The 26,064-nt window shown below is 35.5% G+C and overlaps 5 protein-coding genes across 5 annotated transcripts; 1 reads left to right on the top strand and 4 right to left on the bottom strand.

The window, feature by feature from the left end:
• Nucleotides 1-4,423: 4,423 nt before the first annotated feature.
• On the bottom strand, nucleotides 4,424-5,466 carry EAE97_005883 (uncharacterized protein; the record flags this gene model as incomplete). The annotated part of the gene is made up of 3 exons (XM_038876396.1): nucleotides 4,424-4,964; nucleotides 5,046-5,280; nucleotides 5,374-5,466. 3 exons carry the CDS (start codon nucleotides 5,464-5,466, stop codon nucleotides 4,570-4,572), a joined length of 723 nt encoding a protein of 240 aa, XP_038732872.1. The 3' UTR covers nucleotides 4,424-4,569.
• Nucleotides 5,467-6,782: 1,316 nt separating this feature from the next.
• On the bottom strand, nucleotides 6,783-7,998 carry EAE97_005884 (uncharacterized protein; the record flags this gene model as incomplete). The annotated part of the gene is made up of 3 exons (XM_038876397.1): nucleotides 7,552-7,998; nucleotides 7,338-7,428; nucleotides 6,783-7,274 (listed from the first exon to the last, which is right to left on the bottom strand). The coding sequence occupies exons 2-3, from the start codon at nucleotides 7,383-7,385 to the stop codon at nucleotides 6,783-6,785; spliced, it is 540 nt and encodes a 179-aa protein (XP_038732873.1). The 5' UTR covers nucleotides 7,386-7,428; nucleotides 7,552-7,998.
• A 1,746-nt stretch (nucleotides 7,999-9,744) lies between these two features.
• On the bottom strand, nucleotides 9,745-10,341 carry EAE97_005885 (uncharacterized protein; the record flags this gene model as incomplete). Its single annotated transcript, XM_038876398.1, has 2 exons — nucleotides 9,745-10,052; nucleotides 10,104-10,341. 2 exons carry the CDS (start codon nucleotides 10,339-10,341, stop codon nucleotides 9,745-9,747), a joined length of 546 nt encoding a protein of 181 aa, XP_038732874.1.
• Nucleotides 10,342-12,465: 2,124 nt separating this feature from the next.
• On the bottom strand, nucleotides 12,466-14,205 carry EAE97_005886 (uncharacterized protein; the record flags this gene model as incomplete). Its single annotated transcript, XM_038876399.1, has 1 exon — nucleotides 12,466-14,205. One exon carries the CDS (start codon nucleotides 14,203-14,205, stop codon nucleotides 12,466-12,468), a length of 1,740 nt encoding a protein of 579 aa, XP_038732875.1.
• A 1,115-nt stretch (nucleotides 14,206-15,320) lies between these two features.
• Nucleotides 15,321-18,208, top strand: EAE97_005887 (uncharacterized protein; the record flags this gene model as incomplete). The annotated part of the gene is made up of 6 exons (XM_038876400.1): nucleotides 15,321-15,897; nucleotides 15,957-16,263; nucleotides 16,312-17,084; nucleotides 17,194-17,294; nucleotides 17,480-17,893; nucleotides 18,185-18,208. The coding sequence occupies 6 exons, from the start codon at nucleotides 15,321-15,323 to the stop codon at nucleotides 18,206-18,208; spliced, it is 2,196 nt and encodes a 731-aa protein (XP_038732876.1).
• Between the last annotated feature and the right edge of the window lie 7,856 nt (nucleotides 18,209-26,064).

Genomic DNA, 26,064 nt, shown 5'->3' on the forward strand with positions numbered 1-26,064 from the left:
GGTGATTCGCAGGTGTCTGAGATTTAGTCTGTGAGTGAATTAATGTCTTGCTAATGGTAGTCATCTATATTGGTACCTGAATCGAGATCGAGGATGGGTGATGAAAGTAAGTGTCTTGTGTCTCCCTGATCTTCTCGCTTCGTGTGCTGGCCACCACATCACATCACGTTACTTCCTACTCTCCCCTTGTTTCTCGCCTTGCGAAAAAAGTTCTCAGTGATCTCTGCTCGGTTCACTCCTTGATAGCGGAGCAATTGTAAAGCATAAAAGATCTAGGATCATCCTTTATTTCCTGCAGAGAAAGAGGCTGTTACACGAACTACAACATTATTAAGACAATTGGGAACTTCTGAGCTTTACCGACGATACCTTTGCTTGGTAATCTTAGGGTTTGTCGTCAGTTCTCTGTGCAGATTTGATGCACTTGAAACGAGTTTCTATGTAGTGACAGTATTCAAATAGAGATTGATGAAGTATTCACGTTTTGACTGTCGCCGAGGATGCAAATAGTCGTTGTTGATGACTTTCCTCATCTCTTCTGTGTTCAAGAATTGAGTGATATGTAAGTATATCAAGCTTGTACACGGGAGCTAGTACATAATGCCATGTATCTCAACTCAACATATCTCTATGCTCTATTTTTTTGCTAGCGAATACAGGCACATTTTGGCGATTTAGTTCTGCTCATGGATTGTTCGCTTAGTATCTTTGATTGATAGCCGTTTTTTATATTGGTGAGAAGTTCTTCAGAAGAAATTGTGGATGTTGATAAGTGAATATATAAGCGCGTGGCGTTCACTTTTGTTGTGATGTGGGGTCGATTAAGTTAGAAGATATCCCCCCTCTCGTTTCCTCTTTAGCTTCATTCGATGTAAGTGGGCTTTTGGATGGTACAAGAGTGATGAGCCATATTTACTTTTACTTCTCAAACTACTTTCAACTCAGATGTGTCGAAGTCCGATACGTCAATCGTAATAAGAACTTCTCGTCAACCCTCATAACACAGAGTTTGGAAATGTTCATTTCCTGACTCAAGAGAGACTTTACAGTAGAGAAGGTTAACTTTAAGCTGTCAAGTCTTCAGGATCAGATGTATAAATACCAACACTAACTACTCCTTAATCCATCAATACAATTGATATCTTCTACCATCGAACTCAGAGTATAGCATTCAGGATCGGCGGAAACATTCCAGGACTTGAATTTCCAGGTCGAACAATGAAGAATACAGTTTGTTCCTGGCCTGAACATTTTTTGCTGTCGTCAATTTATCTCTTTGGCTATATTCTGACGTCACTGTTTCCCCTCGCTTATGATTCATGTATCGCTAAGATAAGTCCAAGAGCAGATGGATAATGCAGAAAAATTGCAAAGTATATGGAGCATACTATCTATACTAATAGTAGTATATCAGCATTCTATCAAGTACTGTATTGCAATAGTGAGTCGGGGTGGCAGGGACTGGTACGTGGCATTGTCTCTGATTTAGTCTGTCTCTTGTAGTGGAGTTGAGATCGGAGAGATTTTGTCGGCAATGGCTGGACCGTCACTTAGCATTTTCAAATTGCTACGTCTATGGGTTTCCTGTGGGACAAACATACAGACTTCCATATAGAATATAATAATACCCACTTAGATACTCAAGAAAGGTAACAGTTTCTATTCACTCGAGCATCTAATGCCATGATGGCACGCAGAAGCGTGTTCAGGAGACTTCTAATGACAAGGATTGAAGAAATGAGATGGCTTGTACCCACGATTTTAAGAGTACATATTCTTGGTGTATGAGATGAAACAGGTAAATTGGTTATATTTTTTTATTGAATTGGTCAAAGGGAAGTTACAGAGAGCACAGAGTAGAAAACCGGCGATATGCTTATTGATTGTTTCACGTGTTCATGCATTTTGGATGTTTTCGTCAGGAAGTGTCACTGTCGCTATGATTCCAAGTTCTTGGTGTCATCTTTGCTTGCGTATTGTCCTCTTTACTGAAGAGGAGAGTTACTATGGCAATTCCTATCATTTATATGCACATTTGACACAAAGTCCAACGCAAAAGTGATTGAACCAACGAAAAGTTCAGAGTCCCAAAGGGATGATCGATTGAGCCTAAGCGCCAAATGGGATTCTGTTCGGAAATAGTACTTTTTGGGAACAACTCGGAAGTTGAGAGATTTTTTTTTTATTGGCCGGCATTATTTTTTTAACGACGCAAAAGAAATTAAGAGGTCTATGATCAGTGGACGGGTACACTGGTGTGTAGATTCTTCGAATTCACTCATCAGAGTCTATGAATGTAGTCAACAAGGCAAGTGCATGATATCTGTGTCGAGACGAATTGAATTTGATTTGACTACTTCCCTCGCGGTTTCGCACCACCATCACGGTTCCAACATACGTATAATTCTTTCGAATATAACACTGCATAAATCATGACGAGCTATCTATCATGCAGTGAGAAGGTTCAGATATCCAGAGCTTCAAATTTCAGATTAAATGTTATTGAATCACAGCGAAATTTTGTCATCATTTGTTCCGTTTGATCTTTGCTATCTGTAATATTTTAACCTCGCCTATCTTAAGACTATGTCATCAGATGCAGTGATATAATGTTGAAAGAATTATTCACCTGACTTATGGTATGATATTGGCAGGTCTAACATGAATTTTCCACGTTCGGAGACATCCCAGCCTGAATGGTATCGACTTGATCTTACGTTTGATATGAAGATCTAGTCCAATGGCCTCGTATTGAGCTTGAGCTCCGTGGGAAGAGGGGCATTCTCTCTTGAATAAATGCTGTTCTTCTGGTTGGTAGAAGAGGTAGGATTGGCGAAATTGAAATAGTAGTAAATAGGCAATCTTATGTTGCGCTCAAAACATTGAATTTCAATGGGTGTTGTCGTGTGTGAGATCTGATGCCCAGTCCTTTCGCACCTGATACTTTGTATTCATAAGAAGCAATGCTACAATGGCCAGATTAGGTTATGTCATTTTCATACTGCAGAGTAATCAATATGAGGTATACTGAGCTAAGCTGGCTATAAACTATCCGGACGACTTTGATAATCGCTTTTCAGCATCCGTTTTAACAGTCTTGTTTGGCTCGGTATCCTAGAAACTTGTGTGCCATTATATTTCACGACTATATCTCCCACGGGTGCCTCAATTACCTTATTCAAAAGTGTGACTCTCGTCAAGATAGAAGCTTTGGCGTTCTATTAGACATGGAAATGGTACTCTGTGTGTGTCTCGTGTTCTGTTGCTCGTGATACAATCGAAAAATACGATTCTCAGCTTATATGTGTGTATACCAAATTGATCAGACACTTGTGTCAGGATTGATGTTAACGAACCCGTCCATTCTAGCATTAATGGCAAAGTAGTCCACTAAAACGAACGAATATGAGATCATCTATAGGTAGACAGGCTTGAAACGATTTCCCTCAAAACCCAAAAACCAGCCAAACGATTACCCGGCACATCATGGATGTTCCTTGTACCTCAGAATTTCTATGAGGAATATAGTATTTATCAGTATGGCAGTGTATGTGATGATAAACCGCAACAAATAGATTCCAAGTTGCTATTGTTCTTCCATGTTCTGATATGCAGTGATCTTGAATGGATTACAGCGGTTCGAGGAGAGTGACGAAGAAACTCGATATTCATATCACCTGCTCTGTGAACCCGTTCAGAAAACCAATTCATATAGCAAAACCCACAAATCGCTGGTTCTTCTTCTCCTTCTTCTGCTTCTGCTTCTGGAAATGTAGATACCTATGACAGTGGGTTGAATAAGTTCATTCTTCGTGTAGTCATGGTTATAGAGAAGTGATTGTTGGAAGATATAGCCTACTCCTTATCACTTAGGTTTGAGATATCAATATGGAGAAAGGAGCAGTGTAGACAATAGTATTTCCCGTAATCCGTATACAGGTTAATTTAGTGGTGCATATCAAATTTTTTTCGAAATATATATAGTATAGAATTCAATACTACTGAAAGTATTCAATATCATTTATTTATTCAATATTACTAGCAATATACTGAAATATAGGAATTTATTATAAAAAATTTATTCCTATTTATATTAAACTATAGAATATTCATCCCTTAATTAAACTGATATAAAATAGCCATTTCATAATCTAATATGAATAGAAATGAATATTTTATAATGAATTCTAATATTTCAATATATTACTAATATTCTTTAGATATATAAATATAAATATAAATAAAAATAATATAACCCCCTTTCCAAATATACTAACTGCAATATCAATATAATAATACACACCACAATTTCAGTATAGTATACTAATGCCTACACTGGAAAGGAGTGCAATGACCCGAGACTGTTCAAAGAGACATACTATCTTCGCAACAAACAAAAATATGTGATTGTTTCCCGTTCACAGAATAGCACGCAAGTATGTATGTGAAAGCCTCGCATTTATCTAAACTATTTTACAGTCCTTTCCCATTAGTTCGCGTTGAACCCCAAATTCCATTTCGCCCCTCAATCTTTCCCATCATGATTAACCATCTGCAACAATGATAACTTTAAGCACTCTTGCCCTCCTTTCTCAACTGAATCAAGATAGCCTCTCCTACTCCGCTAGCACTCGCCGGATTTTGTCCTGTGATAATCTTTCCTCCGTTTGCCACTACTATGTGTGACGCCCAGTCATCTGACGCCTTTTCGAATTTGCCATTGCTAGCTTCAGCTAAAGCTGTTTCTAGCTCAAAAGGCATGTTTGAAAGACCTATGTATGCTTCCTCCTCGGTATTTGAGAATCCAGTCACCGGAGCGTTTTCAAGCAAAAATTTGCCGGAAGGAAGTTTGGCATATGCGAGGGCTGCAGGGCCGTGACAGACAGCTGCGATAATGCGATTCTTAGAGTGGAATTCAGAAATGATTTTGTGAGATGTTTCGTTGTGTGCAAGATCCCACATTGCTATATATGTTTTAGTAAATTGTGTGCATAGTTTGTGACGTCACTCCATAAATGGCAGAGCAAAAACAGGGGAGTACTTACGACCATGACCGCCAGCATAGAAAATAGCATCAAACTCCGAAGCTTTGCCTACGAAGTCCGAAAGGGGTGCAGTATTCTTCCATAGAGATTCTTCATTCTTCAAGAAATTGACAGAGACATCATCTTTGGAAGCTTCAACAGATGCGGGGTCTAAAGGCGCAGCACCACCACTGACAGAGGCGACAGTGATTTGAGCATGAGGAGAGAGAATGTCATATGGGTGAGCAAACTCGGGCTGGAAAAGAGGAGAAATGTTAGCTATATAGTTGTAGAGAGAAGAAAAGATATGGAGTGGATGCTATTATGTGGAAGGTGAAGGGAGACGAACCAGATACCAGCCAGTAGGCTTTCCAGTGTTACCCATCTTATCATGGGAGGTAAGGACGAAGAGAACCTTTGGTTGTTGAGTTTGAGAAGACATTTTGCTGTGTATGGTAGATTGAAGTTGGATGCTGTAAGTTTAGAAAGAGGTGCTGGTTGGTAAGTTGTTTGTTCTTGGGTGAGAAGAGTCAAGATATGATTGCAATGAAGATGAAGTTATTTGAGTATGAGGATTTCTCCATCTCGAAGATATTCACTCCTCTTTATACAACTTCCCCTCATGAGTTCTATTGATTCACTTGTACTACCTTGTGTGGCATGACGTGCCAAAGTTTCGGCGATAAAGACCACCCACAGTACCTACAACAAAATCAACAGGTTGGGCTCCTGATTCAATGCATCAAGCTGCACACAATTGCATCCCAAAATGCACATCGTAAAGTACAATCAACCAAACTGTTGGAAATGACGTGAAACTCTTATCCCTTCTTGGCACCCATATCCAATAATTTGGTTAGAAGCTCTATCAAATAGGCTCAATTACCCCTCATTGGCATCAGCGAGAGCCAAACAAATCATCTCCTGGACTCCGGAGTTGACGCCAGACCCACATGATTTATCATATCAATCTAAGCAGCGCGAACCTTAAAATCCGACATGCAAGTCTGGGAACGGTGGAAGTATTGCTTGCTTGCTTGCTTAAACATTTAAACTCCGAATAACTTAGTGCATGGCAGGCGCGGTGATAATACCTCTGCTTAGGACTTGTGAGACATCGATAATTCGAACGAACGAGAAGGTGGGATTGGTAAAGTACTGACTGTATGACATCTTTCTCAGGGAGCTTCTGGATGCTTCCGATAGTTATGTCTCGAAATAGAAAGCACGCAGTATCTAATCCATACCATATATCTTGAGATCGTCCATTCTCGGCAGATCTATGCTGTGATGCTGTCATTCAGACTAATTACGATGCACGCAGATAACCCCGAACGTCATGGACTATACCGTCTTCTTACCCGACAGATAAACGTATCACGACGTCGAATTTTGCACGTTGTGGTCGTTCTCACGGCGAGTATACCTAGTAGGATGGAACAAATCTGTATGTGGTGTAAACAATTCACCTGGGGGCACAAAATGTAACCATCGCTCTCGCTATTCCCTGGAGAGAATAATACACGAAGTATCTCCTCACTCTCATTTAAGTAAAATCCGAAAGAGCATTTTTGATTTGTAGGTGGAGAATCCAGAATGTAACCTTATTAATGTACGACGGTTATGTAGCTTCATTTCCCTTCATTCCATCATTCATTTTCCACATTCCGATCCATTTAAAGGAAATGCCATCGCCTTATTTACCATTCCACCCACAGTCGCGTCTCATTACTTCCTATTCTCATCCTTCCATGTTTCCTAGTTGTTTATCTTCTCGTTGGTTACTTCCTTGGCCTCTGCCTTCTTGGCTGATAGAAATTGGCTCAGCCATTGGAAGGCCTCACTTGATACGATCAATCCTGTGCTGACGACTGCCTTTCCGTAGCCGAAATAGCCCTGATCTTCCGTCTTCTTGACCTCGTTATTGTATTTTCCCAACACATACTCCTTTCCCTCGTTGCTTTTTGTTATCGGATAGAACACAAAGTATTTTCCATCGCTATAGAGTTCGCCGGTAGGCTTCTTGACCGCAGGGAATTTCGATTCAATGGTGGATAGAGTAGAGTCGCCAAGTTCGTCGGCTTTCGCGACGTAAGGAGAAACATATTGGTAGGGTTTTTGGAGGTATGGAATGAATGGTTTGCCAAACTTCTCGTAAGAGGTTGCAGTCAGGTTGATGGATCTTTGGCCATAGGGGTTAGACTTGAAGGTAGAGATGGAGTCGTGGATGAGAGGGTAAGATGTGAGATGCTAGATTTCATAACGTCAGTATCATGGCTTCAAACGAATTCATGGTTTGGTGGGATTACTCACATCGAGGAAGACAGATGAGGGAGTCTCGCCGTTTACTTGAGGTGCCATTCTTTCTCCGTCGTGTAGGATAAATGTAGTACTATATGTGCTTCTTGATGGGTACGATGTTAGCTGGGTCCTGGATTCTATGCCACCATGGTATAGCTTGTTCTAGATCAGAGGTTTATGGTCGTGCCTTGCAGAAGGCGGCAATGGCAAGCAGGAGTATACATACTAGTTGCTTGGTATCTGACAATTCGTTCCTGAATGGAAATATGAGTAGTATAAAGCTTTGAGTGAGAGGGGTGCGAGATGGTGGTCAGAAGATTGAAAGTAAGTTGTGTGGTCAATGAAAGATGTGTGGTGTCTAAGGTTAATAAGTGATGGAAGAGCAAGAACTATGGGTAAAGTTTGATGCGCCACAAGTCTGGATTTTTTCCAAGAGAAGTTGATATATAGTAATAAGATGAGATATGTGAATTTGCATGTGCTCAACGCATTCCCTGATCTGATTGCAAACGGGTTTTAACCTGGTCCATTGGAGGATTGATTGGATATATTCAGCCCAGGGGCTAAATAAGCTATTGGGATTGGCATATGATAGAGATTTTTTTGTTTTCTTTTCATTTCTGTTCTTTCTTTGTTTCTCTTTCTCTTTCTCTTTCTCTTTCTCTTTCTCTTTTAGGGGGAGGTGGATGACGGTGCAGAAGATGTTGTCAAGTGGATTGAACTGGACTGGGTTGGACTGAATTGGATTGGATTGATTGAGAGAGAGTCAGAAAGCGATAATGGAATGATGAATGATGAATGATGAATGGTGTGGCCCGGGTGGCCCGTGTGAGTAACTAGGTACCTACCTAGTCCTAGTAAGCTTGTTTAATCCAATGCCAAGGAGCATGTGAAAGTGTAATTCCATCAGTACGTACTACAGATCAAGATCAAAAGTTATGTAATCTTTGACATTATAGAGGGAGAAGGAGGCTACGAGAGATGTCCTCTTCATTACCTAGGTACTAGATACTAGATACTAGGTACTAGGTACTCATGGCTTGATGTTGTGTAGGTATTGGGCTTTAAATATGCTTATTAACTTACCAACTTCCCTAGTAATAACTTTACCTGAGAAGCAGCCAGTGCAATGTGAAAGTGATCAAAGATCTTGAGTGTCTTATCTCTTATCGCCCGCTAAAACTTACCTATCGAGCCTATCTTTTCTTTTCACCGATACGGCAAATGTGAATTTCTTCCTTTCTTATGAATATCAGATACCAATGACGAAACCCGCTTTACCATATATCTATCTTATCACATCATATATCAAAAACTCTTTCAAGATACCGTACGCTCATGAGATTCGACCTAGATAGAGCTTCTACTTTATCAAACTTCCATCTCTCCTAGACCTAGACCTTTGATGTGTTAGGGCCAACATGAAATCTAAACCCTACGCGGATCATCTCCAAGACCCAAGGATGATTGATATCTGATTCCTACTGCAGAGTAAATGTCATGTACATTGAACCCTTGATCTCCTGCCTATTTGTATCATACGATATACATCAGTGCCAACTAGATATGGCTGCGTATACATGATGATACACCACCCCTTTGTATTGTGTTTCAATATTGTGCATCCTATACCAATTGAAGCCGAGCTTCGTATCGCTGGATGGATGGAAGAGTCTGTCTTACGCATGGCCAAAGTTAACCTGGACCAACTACGCTCTCAAGTTTTGACATGTGAAGGTGTGCTTACAGCCTTGAGTCTAGACTGCAGGAATGACTACGCACATGCATCACTAGGGAGGGTCTTGTATATTTAGTAACCAATAGTACAGTACGACTTTTTCTACCTTGATTAGGCCCAGAATGAATCAGGTCACCGGCTTTAGACATTCTCTTTAACCTCCAGTGAAATATTCGACGTCGAATCATGTAGCTCTTCCGGGTACATATATACTTATGTAGAACAACTAAAAACTGTTGAGAAGAGAGTTAAAGATTCAGCTGGGCCAGCTCTGCATTTGGAAAAAGAGCTTGTATCTTTGCATCGATACATAGCACTCGCTTTTCCTAACAAAGAGCCAGGTTGAACTTTCTAAACACCTCTTTTCCACAGCCTCTTACGTACTCTCAATCACATCATACCGCCGAGACTGAATGATTCAACCAATGCATTGCCACGTCTGATATGACTGACACTACAGGTCTCAATTAGCGATTTCGGAAAGCTCTGTTCTCTTATGGTCACCGCCGTGGTGCCGACTTCCTCCAGGTTCACCACCATTATCATCTTACGATTTTGTGAAGTGGACATGTCCTGCTATAACTGGAGTGCTTCATTTCTCCAATATTCTTGCAAGAGTTGCAAACGACTGATCGCATCAATATTTCACCTCGCCTTCAAACTCAACGCGCTCGCTACAATCTACACATCGTTCTTCGTTTTAATCTTCTTTCGTGCTTCCTCATTAGCTGGCATGGATCGTTTTCTTGGAATATCGTCATTTGCAGCTAGTGTCGGCTCGGCATCCATTTCAGATCCATCTTTGACAACCGGCTCGGTATCCCACTGCTGAGCCGCCACAGAAACGGAACCTTCTACACGGCCGGTAACTCGTGCTCTTTTGCTCGTGGCTCGGAATAAGTATACCGCATGTCTATTTAGCGACGTATAGTATTCTGAATCTTCTTCTGTAGGGTTTGACAAGCGCCAAGGTCGAGGTTCTTCAGGGACTGCAGCTTGATCAGTATCAAAGTGAATGATGAACCCAAGACGCTACATACATAAATGTATCCAAGCCCAACTTTCGACCAACCAAGGTTGATTGGGGCATGCGATGTCACAAAAGTATATATCGTAGCTTTCCCCGGGATATCTTTTCTGGTATCTTTCCTGCATCTCTTTCAAGACGTTGTTGACTTCTTCATCTGTGTAGCCGTATTGTGAGCTTGTTGCTTTGGCCAGAACCTCATCGTAAATGCTTTCATATGGTAGCCTCATCATTCCTTGGTTGATCTGCATCCTGAAAATGTGTTCAACATGTAGAGATTTGGATTCGTGATGAGCAACGGTATGTTGGCGGGAAAGTTGAAGTTGGGTGGTGTTTTTTTGGAGAAAGGAAGCAGTGAAGTGGCAGATATATGAAAGTGAAATTTCAGAATTCAGGAAGCTGAGAATGATCGTCATTCACGGGACGGATTCAACATAAAGTACGGCTCTTATGTTCAATTATGCCGTATGTATCTAGTGCTGTATTGTTATATCGCATCAATCCATGGCATTGCGATTCAAAGATTTGAATCCATTCTAGAGATAGGTATCTTGCCTTCGCTCAAAATCAGAACCACACACCTCGTCAAGACATACATAGTGAGTAAGGCAAGGTATCTAGCCATATCACCTGCATCAAATGACCTAATAACACTAAATTGGGTGGCCTTCATAACCCATCCATTTGATCCTGTTTCTAGCTGCAAACACCAACGTCGTAAATCACATTACCTTTCAGTTATACCTCATTCCATCGTTTATGTCTTCTTCGTATCTATCTATGTCCTCTATGTATCCACCATTCTAATGCCCATTCATATAGCTTCCCATCTTTCCTACGTTCAAATAACTTTGGTAAGGTCAGGACATTGGCAGTGTCGTCACTTAATCGAGATAACATGAATTAAAAGAAAACAGGCCACCACTGATTCTCCAAACACAGGTGCCCTTATATTCAGGCACAAATGATGATACATGGAAGGTATCAAGCGAGCTAATATCAGTTCCCTAGATTGAAATTCCAATATTCTCAGGCTTAGCGCACGACATGCGTGAGATAGAACTGTAGAAGTTTGGTCACTACTATTCATGGGGGTTTTTAGTAGATAAGGCGATCGGTTTGCAACTTTGGATGCTGAAACGTCGTTGGAAGAACCAGTAGATTTGTCAGTAATTCGTGTTCCATTGGACCGTGACGATTCACTCATGACTTTGAACTGGGAAATTTGGACGGCAGCATCCTTCTCGGCATGGCATCTTCTGTATTGAGCTGCGGCATGCTCTTTGATCTTACCTGGGTGTAATATCATTGGCAGAATTTGTCAAATTTTCTGTGTCGTTTCTTCGCCAAGTCTCGGTTTGACATTTTGATCAATTAGATGGTATTTGAAAGCTTTAAGCTTTGAGTTGCCTTTCAACTCAGCTCGAATGTTCTTAGGTCCTTCCCCTTTTGCTTGGTCATCGAAATGTCCACACTAATTTACATCTCCTTCTCAACGTAGTCTTTTCCCCGGGAGTCTATAAAGCTACACTTGAACTGACCCTTTTTCAAGATTCACCAAGATCTGTTTTGCGACTATGCTTCTCGAGTACCTACATAATAAATCGAAACCTCCGGCGTTCTATTATTCAGCGCCTTTCTGAAGATGCATGCTGTCATAACTTTACCCAAATGCCCACCTTGAGGTTGATACATAGATATCCAAAAGTTGCTCGTCGGTGCAAGTATATCTTTACTGGTCCTTTTTTGTAATCATTGCTTTCAACTGTCACATCTTGACAGTGTATTGAAAGAGCGATCAAACAAGAGACAAAACGTTTGAGCCGCAGATGTGGTCTATAAGGCTTGGCGTACGTTTACCTCATATTGACTTGGCTGTTTTAAAAAAGTTGCCCACTGAGGACAAAACTTATACCTGTATAAAGGGGGATGAAAACCCCCTGAAAGCATTGTTCATCTCCAGCTATCCGAGGTATTAGGTGAATACCAGCGACCAATTCACTTGTTTGGGCTTACAATCATAGCCGGTTCTATTTCTTAAGCCTTTCTATTGACGAACTTATTCAGTGTGAACAAATACGATATAATCTTCACTGAAATGAATGCACCAAATAATTGATAGACTCGTGCCACTATTGATTTCGTTTGCCGAGCGAGGGGATATCTGTCTCGAAGAGCGGGTTAATCTACATGTAGATATATGTTTCGATAATAAAATGCTGGCAACGAGGTTCTAGAGCAGAAACCTTTCAGAAAAATTGAATTCATGTAGAGCGTACTTCTGCTTTGGATTTGAACTATGATAATACAATCTATCCAGATTAATCTATCTTCCCGGGGTATTATTGAAAGAAATTCTGACTTGACTCCATTTCTCATTCGCGACTCCTGTTGAAATCCCCTTTAGCTTCTCTATCAACACTGTCAGTTCCGCCCCTTGAATTCTCTGGCTTAACGCCAGTGTCTGGGGTCATCTCGAAGGTTACTTTCTTCTCCTTTTTCCCACCTTTCTTCCCATACTCGCGTAGTCCCAGAATTGAGCGAGCTTTAAAGGCCGCGAGCCAAACACCATAAACTATGCTTAAAATCACCGTGATGAAATCCAAAATATGCACAAACCACCAAATATGCTGAGTACCCAATCCACAATTCGCGAATTCAAATTGCCACTCCCAACTTTCTTTGTCGAACCATAAGCTCAGCAATCCCGCATTTCCAGCAAAATCCCCCATCATACTCCGTACAGTTACTTCACGCAGTCCAGGTATGCCTGATTGGTTCACTAGATGTTTGGCTTCTGGGTATCTATCGCACCTCCACTCTCTGTCCTCTTCAGGTAAGCTTTGGTTGATGTAGTGATAGATATCACAACCTTCATGATCGTGGCCGGTTAGAATTATACCATGTCTCCCCATGCCATGCCCGTCTACATGCGCACTACCGCTCATGCCAAATACACCTTCTAGCATACCTTTTGAGGCATCGCGGGAGAGGTGGTTTTGTTCCTTAACTCCATTCTCGAATTCTCCATCAAAGAAGTCAAAGAACGGTCCGTCTACACAGATCCCTTCGTCTTTATATAATGGGATATGAGTGAGGAGTAATGTAAAAAGTGCGGATCGCTCAACGGCGTGAGAAGTACTTATCAAGTCATTAAGGAATTGATATGACTCGTCTTGGAGGTCTTTGTCCGATACGGGCGTGTCGAGATTCATGTCATTAAGGATCATAATCCTAATTTCGGGAATATCCCTCTCATCTGTCTGGATGCTTGTCGTAGAAATTGGAGAAGCATTATGGTTAGAAGGTAGCTGAAATCGAAGTTCGTAATTCGCTTTCCCAAAAACGCGCTCAAATCGAGCTAGTCGATCTTTCGAGATATCTCCAGCATACCCAACATCATGATTACCTGCCACGTTTATAATCCTCTTCTTCCATGCCGCAGCATCATCTCCCAGCATCATTGTATTCTGAAAGTCGAAAGCGGGCGGCGACATAATCTCATCCGGAATTCGTTCTCCATGTTTGAATACCCGATTCCAATACCTTCGCCCACGTTCATCGAATTCTTCATCATCTATCCATTGACTCCCCACAAGATCTCCAAGTACAGTAACATGTGTAGGGTCCAACCACCAGTGTGTTGCGCGGTAGATATGTCCCAAATAATAATCATTACCAATGTGATCAAATCGTTTGCGATAGACTTCAAAAGCCTTAGGAAGGTCGTCGAGCCAGAAATCTATTATATAATGGAGGCTATGTCGCACACGCTGTAGAAGGCTATGTTTTGTGCCGCTGACGATTCCTGAATCTCCAAAGAATTTCTTCAAATTGGGCAAATTGACAGAATCGACATCTTGTATGGATGATTCACCCTCGAGTTGAGGATCCCCCAAGGCGAGGAGCCTGAACGGTGCTACCTTGCTGGGATCATACAGATTTGGAAGCGTATGTTGACGAAGTGTATTGACGTATGCTTCTGAAGCATCGTATTCAGGAGAAGGAAAAGCGCAACCATGGAATGCAGGGTACAAATAAAGATAAGAGGTGAAAGTCAAAGAGAGAGGCACAAGAAGAAAGAGTGCATAACGAAGCACCGATATTAAAAACATAAAGAAGGTAGCATTTGAGCACAGCACACAGTTAATCTGGCAGTAGAGACTGAAGTAATATGGGAGAGATATGCAAAGTGATGGTGGTATAGAAAAGGAGAAAAGGAGAATAGGAGTATATTTTTCAAATATCTCTCCTTCTCCTTCTTCCGGCCGATGAATTTCATCAAGCCCACGCAGATTTGGCAGTTGAACAAATTACTGGCTAGAACCCAAACAAGGGCTAAGAAGGGTCCGAGCTCTGAGAGATCTCTTATGTATCACGTGAACGTTATGGTAAGCACGGTCAGATGTCACGTCACGGATGCGTCGAGAGTGCCCACTCTTGCCACTCTCGAGGCACTCTTGAATTCTGCCCCGCAAAAGAATGAAACATGGAGGAGAATGACCGAATGATCAACACTAAGCCTCCACGGTGTTCCTCTAAGTTCTAATCAGATGTTAGCACGCCGGCTGAAGGCATCCCTTCGGGTTTCCATATGTTCGGGAAGGGAACTTTGATTGGAAATTCATGCTAAGCCTTAATCTCTCTAATGTGTCTTGGTTACTTTGACTTTACTGCTCCCACTACGTTTGAAAAGCTGGTGAAGGCAACAGAATAGAGCTGAATGTCGATTGGAGGAGAAGCTTTATCAAGCATTTATCAAGCATTTTTCAAGCATTCGTCAAGTATCATCTGACAGCCATCGGAATTGATTTTACGACAGACTTTTGCTACATCAATGTTAAAGCGGGAGATACACCTGCACCTTCCTTCTAGAAAGCTTCTAGCGTCATAGTCAGGGCGATCTTCTCTTCCTGTCATTTCTGCACAGCACATCTCAGCCTCACTACCAAGGTGTAACATCGTTGCATTCCGCTACAAACTGACTATCTATACGCATGCACAGAATGTTTCCACCTCGTGAATGCGATCGATTAATCCACCATATATATGGTGGGTGAATCTCCTTGTCCACTCCTTACATTTCATCTTTCCTGCATCAACTTTATTTTACACAATTATCATAACGAGCCATAAAGCTACAACTCCTACGATTTATACTAGGTTTCCGCACCTAAGACGCAACCTTCCTTTCTTACTGTCGCTGGAGTAGAGAATCATTCAACACACTATGTCTCTTCTTGATAAACTAATCCACAAGGGAGGCCAAGAAAAGTCTCCCGAGAAAGACGTCCCTTCCGCTCATGTCGAGCACCCATCTTCACCATTGTCACCTAGTTCCTCAGCCATAATAAACGGAGCACCACCAGGTTATACAGCTACCGATAGTCCCGCCGAATCAAATCTGACTGCAGCCTTTTCCAATCTCAATGTCTCGGAATCGAGTATTCCTGCTTTTCCAAATGAAGATCTATGTCTTGCACACCTCAAGTTGTTAAAGACTTTTCATAGTCTCAAAGAAGATGTCGGCTATACCGATGGTTTGTTTGGTCTATGGGATGCACGTTGCGAACTTCCGGTCGTCGAGAACCGTGACAAAGCATTAGTAGCGATGCGAGAAAAGAGATGGTCTCTGTATATTGCGAGAGCGGTAGAGAGATTTGAGGATTGGTGGTTGAAGGTATTGTGTGAGCAAGAGCATGCCACCAGGTTGCAGCAAAGTTACATGAAGACTTACACGGGCTTCATCGATTTTCCGAAGAATGGTGTAGCTCAGGTTTGGAGCACGTCAATGTTGCCCCCTATAGGTGTGTTCTACATTTCAAAATTTACACTCACACAAAGTATGTCCTAACATTGAAACAAGATGTTCTCATGGTATGGCATTCATTGATGCTCAACCCTCGGAACTACCTGGAAGATTGTATGCGTTTCGGTTTGAAAAATTTGTGGGCAACAGGCATGCCCTGGTATGCTGTTGATACAGCTATTGATATCAGCTTGAATTACCAAGTAACAGAAGCAGCCAAAGAAGGATTCACAAATATCACAGGGCATCATTGGAGCAATGCCAATGATCATGCAGCAAAGACACTAAATTGCCCGCGTTGTTCTCAGGTATTGGAAATTCCATGGACTACATGCGCTGCAAACGAAAAGCCATCACTGAAAGAGTATGAAATTCGTTCTAGTCTGTTGGGAATTGTTGCTAATATTAATAGAATTATGGACATGGATGGTACAGGTTATGGAGATCGGGATTTATCACACATTTGCCACAAATGTGGTGGTCTAATCAATCACGATCTCTTGCGAGTTGCCAAGTTTAAGAGAGAGGTCGAAGATCTGATCGTGAGAAACTATCCTCTAGGGGGAACAATTCTATCTCCGAGTACTGGCATTCCGGATGCCTCAGATTCAAAATCTGGTCACTTGCACCAAAATTCATTCCCCAATCGTATGATTGCTAATGAGCTGAAGGTAAAAATACTAGAACTAGTTGATAAAAAGTCTAATAAAAATCCCTCTATGACTGATGTTAGGGATCTTATTGAGGCAACATTCAGAAGTAAATCAGCCCTAAATAAAATCAACAGAGGGAGGAGCACATTGCTACGAACAGAGTGCCTCTCAGTTCGAAAGATGATGTCGAGATATTGGCAAAATTCCTCGATATTCGCGCTTGAACTTGGAGGTGCTGTAATTCGTCAGAGTGTGTTTGTCGATAAGATGGCAAGTCTTGACTGGCTTCATTCCCTGGCTGCTCGAGAGACGATGAGTCGATTACTTACAAAGTATGAAAGATTCATTGAAATCATGCGTCTCCATCCAAAAGAGGTTTGTGTTCCAACCTTGGATGTTGATTTGGCATGGCATACCCATCAACTATCACCAAAACAATACTACGAGTATACGTTCTTAAAGTGCCAGAAATTCATCGACCATGATGATAAGATGGAAGAAGATGCTCTCTCTACTGCCTTCGAATGGACAAGTAAGACCTATGAAAAACTCTATAGACAAGTGTATTCTGAATGCACTTGCTGGTACTGCGAAGGTGATGACTGTCCTCTCTCCACCCAGTGCATGCTAATATTTTTCAGCCATTCGCTCCAAGCATATTGATTCGTCAAATCGTTTATTCGGAACCTCCAAGCACGAAAAAGTTCTGGATACTTTCTATACATCTGGAGCAGCAAAACAAGTAAGTAAACTGATAAGGAACTCGATGAATTCTTTGTTTTTACTGCCTGCTTTTATGCTTCGATTATACATTCCGCTTAATAATACTCACCCTATGTACTCCTTTTATTTCTACATGTAGCATTGATACCTCGTGTCTTTTCGAATTTTATTCCTGATAGGCAATACTGATCCCAAGTCTTACAGTGTGACCCCAACAATAGCGCACACATCAGCGCGCACTCCGCTGTTCGAGTCGAAGATTCCGAGACCCGTGCTTCAGTCTTCGATAGACTTAGCCGAAGAAATAAATTCGAAATGAATCGCGCCTACGATAAAGCTCGTCAGAGAGCTGAACAGAAGGGCAGAACTATCCCTCCTAGAGAGGATTATTATTACACGTCTTGGGGTTATCCATATATGATGTATGGACCGTACATGAGTCCGATGTACGTCGGTGCTCCGACTTACTATGCAGGGGATCCGTGCGTGATGCCTGTTGGTGTGGGTATGGCCGGAGCTTGTGCAGCAGGATCTTGCGGAGGTACTGTTGCAGCTGGTGGATGTGGCGGCGCTGGTGGATGTGGTGGAGGAGGTGGTGCAGGTGGTGTAGGAGGTGCAGTAGGAGGGAGTGGCAGCGGATGTGGAGGAGGCGGGGGTTGCGGTGGAGGGGGAGGGGGTGGTGGTGGTGGTGGTTGTGGCGGCGGTGGCGGTGGCGGCGGGGGGGGTTGAGCACCATTTTCCTACGCGGCATGATTCGAAATGGGACGAAGCGCGCTTATGATGTCATGATTGATTTGGCTTTAGAATATGAACTACTCTTATATTGTTATCTTCTTAACCTCGCTCCTTATTCAATCCCTATTTTTATCTCTAGTTTTTTATTCGTCCAGACTTGATAATTTCGTTAAGATAGTTAAGTGTGAAACTCGTTAGTTCATTCAATGATTATCATGAATCTCGGATTTCACGACAGGACAAAAGCGTTAACTATCCATGTCATACTATATAGCGGAATGAGAAGTATCGCTGTACATTGATTGAAGTTTTATAATTTTGAAAGATTGATTCCTGATCATTAAACTAGATTCAATATCCAGACTGTTCATTTCTTCGATATACGGTTCGTATTTTTATTCTCACAGTAATATCTTCTAGATTAGTATACTGACTCGAATTAATTTATAAAGTAGAATCTTCAGAACTATATCTATAGCTTGAACTAGAATTATAAAGAGTGACTTTGATTATATTTTGATATTATAATTGACATAGATCGTCGGAGAAAGTTGATTATTAAATCATATGTTTATAAAGGTTACTGTTATTGTTTATTGACTACTATAATCATTCTAGACTATCTGAAATTCATAGTCTTAAAATTATTCTACTCTAACTATTAGTACTATTAATAATCATATAGAGAGAGTTCAATAAAGGAATTTATATATTATATTTATAATAAATGAAAATATGAGTATGAAAGTATAGTCACCGTGTACTTCTATTAGCTGAAACTTCATAAAACGCGTTTTTTCATACATTATACTCCTATAATTACATTTTATTATTTTAATTATGCTTTCAATTCATAATATATAATATATTAAAGGTATACAAAATAATTCTTATAAGTATCTTACTTTATATATATATAGCAAAATAGTTAATAAAGCAAAAAAAAGCTTTAGTTTCTATTGAATTATAAAGAGTCTTAGATTTTTTTATGAAATTATATAATATATTTTCTTATAAGATTTAATATATAATGATAATATATATCTACCATATATTAATTGATCTAAATTATATACTAAATAAAACAAATGAATACTATTATAATATATACGATTATTTCCGAAAGCTATATATAAATAGGTTATTCAAAAGGTTGAGCTTGATTATAGTATTAGAATTATTAAGAGGATTTTAATCAAATATAATATAATCAATTGAAGATATAAGAAAAGATTAGAGCTTATATTAATATATATTATTAAACAGCTTAAATAATACCTAGCTTATAAAGAGTTAATAATTGAAAAATGAGACTTAGTTATATAATTAGATAAGTATTTTATAGAATAGAGAAAAGGAAAAAGATTAGAATAGTACTTTTATATTAGTTTTTAGAAATAGGATTTAGAAATGATTGAAATATATAATACAAATAAGAATATGAAGATTATATGCTAAAAAAGCTTTTGGGATATTGAAAGGAGTAATTTATATATAATAAATAAAGATTTTGAGAATACAAAATATGAATATAATACTAAATCTTATTTTAAGGTTTTTAAAATTGAAGTAAATTCTATTTTTGAAAAGTTTAATTCAGAATATAAATTTATATAGAATAATACTTTTATTTATTATATTTATAGAATATAAGATTAGTTTTAAAAAAAGGAGATCTCTTTATTGAAGAATTAGCCTTCTTATTCCTCTAATTTTAATTCTATAGAGTATATATAATAAGCTCTAAAGATAAGAATATATAAAATATTTTTTGATATTACTATTAATAAAAGCAAATCAGAATATATTTATTAAAAACTAAAGAATTATTTATAAACAATTTAGAATATATTAAATAAAGAATTATTTAATAATTTGAAAACTAATATACTTTTTAGAATTAAGACTTATATTACAATAAATAATTAATACATTAAATATTAATAAATTAAGAATCAATAATAAAATAATTTTTATATATATTAATAATATAAGAATACATTATTCATTTATTCAAATTTAATAATTTTATAATTCTTAATTAATTTAATATTTAATATTGAAAAAGGGTGGTGCAATATGTAACACTATAAAATAAGCGGGGGGGCGGATATAAGTGGCCTAGTACTGTATATAATAGTGAGTAGTTCGCTGGGTAACTATCTATAATATATAGACTTTCTATTATGCCTTTTAATGCATGAAATTTCTATGTTTTAGAACTTATAGTACTAGGGCACTTCTACTTGGTCGGCTGGATTTTACCCGGGATTTTAGTCTCAATTATATATTATTCAATTCTTATTATTAAATTAACTAACGTAATTTATCAGTGTACAGGTTATATTAATATGCGAATTACTTTCACCTTAATTCACTCTTTCAAACTCATATTATTTAATAATTATTAAATCAATTAATTAAAATTATAAAAATTATAATAATTTAGGATTTATTATATTATTTTAATAAGTTTTTATATTATATTTAATCTTTTTGCATTTACTATAATATTAATTAAAAAATACTTCTCCATTAAAATTCCTTTCTTTTTGATATTTATTATATTAAATCTGAATATTAATTTTTATCAAAATATTATATTAAAAGGTTTTTGTTTAGTAAGTATTTCTTTTTAATATAATTAGGTTCTTTTGATATATTAATATTTATTTAATATTTTATTTACTATTTGAAATATATGAATCTTTGTATTTAAAAGTGTATTCTTATAAGCTAATCTTTTATATTTTTAATTAGATTTAATATAATTTCAAATATAGATATAGAAAAGTTTAATTAATATTAGATTATTTGAGATTTTATTAAAATTAATTAAAAAAAAACTTTAATTGAATTATAAAGAGTTTGAAAAATCTATTGATCTAAATCGAAAAAGGAAAGGGTAAATATATAAATTTAAATATCTAATTTGAAAAGTATAACTTTAGGATTAAATAATATTAAATCTATTTTTTGAAATTCTAATTTTATATTCTAAAAAGTAATTGATTCTTTATATATAATTTTAAAAACTATTAAGAATTCAATTTTTAAAATATAATTAATATATGTTCTAATAAATTTATTAATTTGATTATTATATAAATATTTCAGATTATTAAAATAGTTTATATCAAATAATTGAATTAAATAATTTAAATATAATAATAGATTTAAGTATATAATATTATTCTCTTTATAATATACTTAAAAAGCTTTTGATTTATAGCTTTTATATTTATTTAGTATTAATATTCGATATTTACTTTTTCTTTGATTTTTAATATACTTATTAAAGTATTTCAATTATTCTAAATCTATTTTATTGTTTGTTTATTTATTAAATATAAATTTAATAATCCAATCTATAGGAAAATCGATTTCGATATATTAATTAGAAAAATAAACTTATTCTTAAATTATTAGAAATAGAAATATAATTTTATTCTTTTTATTACTATATATAATTATTATAGTCTATTCTTTATTATTTAATTATATTATATTATTTTTGTTATTTTATTTAATACTAATTATTATTATTTCAAAGTATATTATATCTATTATAAAGTCTATTTTATTAGAATTATAGAAATCATTATCTAAAATATTATATTTCACTCATATATTTATAATCAATTGAAATCACTTTTTAATAAACTTAGAATCTTTATAAAAAGCTTTTTAAAAATTATAAATATGATTAAAATATATTTTTAATTCGATTTAATATTTTATAAATTAATATATCTAAATTTTTTCGATATACTTTATATTCTTAAATTTAAATAAAAAATCTCTCAAATTTATATCAAGAATATATTGAATAATTATTTTCTTTTTTAATTCTATAATGTTATAATAATTTATTCAAATTTCTATTTAAAATAATAAATCATTTATTCTATATTAAAAAGTTATATAAAAGATATTTTAAAGTTTAAAAGCTTTTTAAATACTTAGTTTTTTATTTTTATAAATAGTTTTGATAATAAAAAAGATTTGGGCTTCTTGATTAGTTAATTTTATAATAATTGATTAATAAATCGTATATAGAAGTTGAAGATATAAATTAAGGGAAAAGTGGCCTACTCAATGATATAGCCCACTCGATGATAAATCACGTTAATTTAGATACCAAATTAATCTTTTAACTATATATTCTTCTATAAATTCAAATCTCTTTCTAACTCTCCAATTAACTATTCTATAATTCTTTAAAATTCTTTTAATAATATTTCTCTTATAATTTAATTCATAAATATTAATTATTTTCTAACATATTAATTGAGATTATAATTTTATATGATATAATAGAGCTTATTTGTTTCGATTTATATATAATCTTTTTCTAATCTTTTTAAGTAGAGTCTTTCAATTATCATATAATTGATCTATTTTAATAATATAAGTGATAATCGATTTTCCTATTTCAAAAGTATTCGCAATTTCTTGATAACTATTGCCTGCCTTTGCTCTTCCCATGATTTTTCTATAATTATATAAATTCAATTGTATATAAGGAATATTATTATAATTAATTGATTTTAATGGGATATATCGTGATAGTATAATTAATATAATAAATATATAATGATTAGGGGAACACGTCGAAAAACGCATTCCGACTAAATAGGAGTGCACAGTTGCTGTAGAATCTGTATTATAAAATCTAAGGGATGTGAAATCAAGTCATCTTTCAATTTTAGGGCATTATAGTAGCTAAATGGATTTTTGGAAGCATGAAAGTAATATATTCGAAGATTCAACTATGAATCAAGTTTTGTATCATATTATAACTTAACATGTTGAAATTCTAATGAAAGTAAAATGAATTTGGAGTTGTATATAGAAAAGATCTTACAGATATACAATTCATATCAGGAAGAAAACATGAAATATGTGTATCAATCTGAAACGATGTGGCAAATTAATTTTTTAGAAACAGAGTATTATTATTGAAAGAAAATGAAATTTTCCAAGCTACACTCCATTATTGTAGGACTTACAGTAATATGATTATCTTAAAATTTTCAATCTTTTGCTAAAGTTTTGATTTTCTAAATCTTTACTTGGATATAATGTTGATGTTATATAGAATGTACTACTTGAATCATTCAGGGACTCGGAAATCATATAAATACTATTTTATTAATATAAGGATTACTAAAACTATAGAAATCTGTTCTATTAACGCTAATATCACAATTTTATCGTAATATATCCAAGCTTGTTCTGTTATGCAATATAGAGAATATCATAAAATTATGACGTTGTTCCATTTGTTATCATTTTTATAGACATGGATGTATTGTTAAAAGAAATCAATTTAAAAAGAATAGTATTTTATAGATTATATCAATATAATGAATGGCTTACGTTATTTAACTGAATTTTGTCCTCCAAATGATTATTAAGAAGTTTAATATTAAAAATATTTAAATTCATAAGGTTAAAAATAAAAAACTGAAAGATGATTTTCTAATGATACTTGAATCTGAATTTTTATTCCTTTATTCTGCTAATGAATTGAGAATTGACTTCATTCTAAATATTCACGTGAACGAAATGTTCTACAGAAAGTCGAAAATAATAAATAATTCATTTGAAGGTTAAAATCTTTTAAAGTGAATGATACACCTCAAGGGAATGAATGAGAATTTGGAATCATATACTTGTCGTATCTCTATATTTTATAGTACTCATTCAAAAGTCATGAACTTCTTGAAAGAGTAATCTGTACAGTACCTTGAACAGAACAGATCTGACAAGAACTTTTAATAATAAATCTAATAACCTAATAAACTTCACTTCCCTCTCGCTTTTAGCTCGAATAGGGGCGCCAAAGACACCATTAAATCTATTGAATCTATTAAATCTGTTGAGCGTGCTAAATCTAATTATAGATATAAATCTAAATCTGTTACTCCTAACTCTTTTTCTAATTCTTTTTTTAATTCCATTAAATCTGGAAGATTAGGGGTTTTTGATTCCTGTATCACACCCTCGCATCCCCGAACCAATTAGAAACATTTATTCAATCCTTCAAAACTTTAAATTTTCAATTCGATTCTTAAATTGATGATTTGCTCAACAAATAACAGTTAGCTACCTAGGTAATAAAAAATATGAATCATTAGAAAACTCTCGATTTATAAAATTCTATAGCTTTTTTTCAATTTCGGTTTGTGGGTGGTTGATTTTTGATTTGTTGTTTCTCAATTCCTAATATTTTCACATTTGTATACAAAATACCTATACTTTTTTTTCAGTCAATCGGCTCCCAGTTATGAACCGTAATTTAAATCATATATGTTGAGGATATATTCGATGTTAAAAATTCTTGATATATTATTATATTATATTTATGTCTTAGAAATTTGGACCTACATGATGTATATCATAACATTTCATAATATATCGATTTATCTAACAATTATTAATCTTTAAAAAGTATGAATGTAATAATACTTTGCGCTCTAGCTTATCGCACACTAGGCGAAAATACAGCAAAATTCTTTTCAACTTCTCAATTATAAACAATCTCAATAAATATTGAAGATCAAATTATCGAAATTGAGACATACAACAATTGATTAGTTATATTATTTGAAAAGCTCAATGTGTCGTTTTTGATATCTCTTTTTAATAAAACTATAGGTTTTTGAAATTAGAATTCTTGTAACTTTTTATAAAAGGTAAATAAGAAGAGTATTAGAGATAATAAATTCTGAAAGGTTTCAATTTAGAGATTCTATAAGTCTATTAAAAAAACCAAAATTGATCCATTCATTTTTTTAACCGCGCTAATAATTGATCATTGCAATCATTAATTTTCAAATTAAGTGAGCAATAGTGGAGCGATTTAGGTATAAAAGAAATTAGTTTATATGAGAAAGCGCTTTTCTGTAGGGGTTTTTGCTATAAAATCAGGTGGTGTGCTGTAGGTCGGTGTCTAAACTATTATAGAATTATTTTAGTTTTAATATTCTTTTCATCATCCCCTAAATTTCTAACTAAGTACTCCTCATTGATACAGAATTCTACTAGCCAATCAAATCATCAGGACTTTATGAATTTTCATCATTTTAATTATCAACTCTACATATTTTCAATATAAAAGAATAATCTTAGGGTGATGTTTTTGTGTAACATTATATATATCCTTATTATTTGATTAATACTGAATCTTTGATGTGATATTCTTTTTTTTATAAATTATTATATGTTGTTTATAGATTAGTTCTAAATACTTTTTTTTTGCAGAATAAAATGTAAAAGTTTTGTAAAAGTTTTTATTTTTTTTAAATCGAAAATATACGAAGACATATTTATTTCTTACATTCTATATTTCTATTAATATTTATCCGATAAATTTGAATTTTTGATATTGAGTTTTAACACTTTTGTTTATAATATAGTTTTGAAGTTGTTGATATTCTTATTTGATGAATAGACTATAAAAGGGGTTTATACTGGTGAATTAAGGCATCTATTTTTGGAAAATAAAATCTCAATCACAACTGGTTTTCAGTTATCTTAGAATAAGTGATATCCTTTTCCAATTGTGGTAATAAGTTTATCAATTCGATTACAATAGCCTTCTTTTTAAATCAAATAAACCATTTCGAATTTCTTAAAACTAATGAGAATCTTATTTTAATTATTTTATTCAAGAATCGTTTCCATACTATTAAATAAAGCAGAAACATTAAAGATTAAAAATCTAGAGATTTAATATAGGTATATATTTTTGAAATTTTGCTTAGACTTATTTCGAAGACTACTAATCGTCTTACACTATAAACCTATTAAATTTTTTCTTATTTTATTTTTATAAACTTATATTATAAGCTTAATAGAATATGACTATAAAAAATTGAATCTATAGCTTTAAAGTCTATAAACTATAGTTATTTTAATGATACAAATAGAAATTCTAAATAATTTCCTCACAACATTTTATATTATATAACATTGAGCTAGGAAAGAATCCTTAAATTGTATTCTTAATTGAGTATAATATAGATCTAGATATACTTCTAATATAA

Source organism: Botrytis byssoidea (genome assembly GCF_014898295.1).
Source record: "Botrytis byssoidea strain MUCL 94 chromosome Unknown BBYS_010, whole genome shotgun sequence".
Lineage (NCBI taxonomy): Eukaryota > Fungi > Ascomycota > Leotiomycetes > Helotiales > Sclerotiniaceae > Botrytis > Botrytis byssoidea.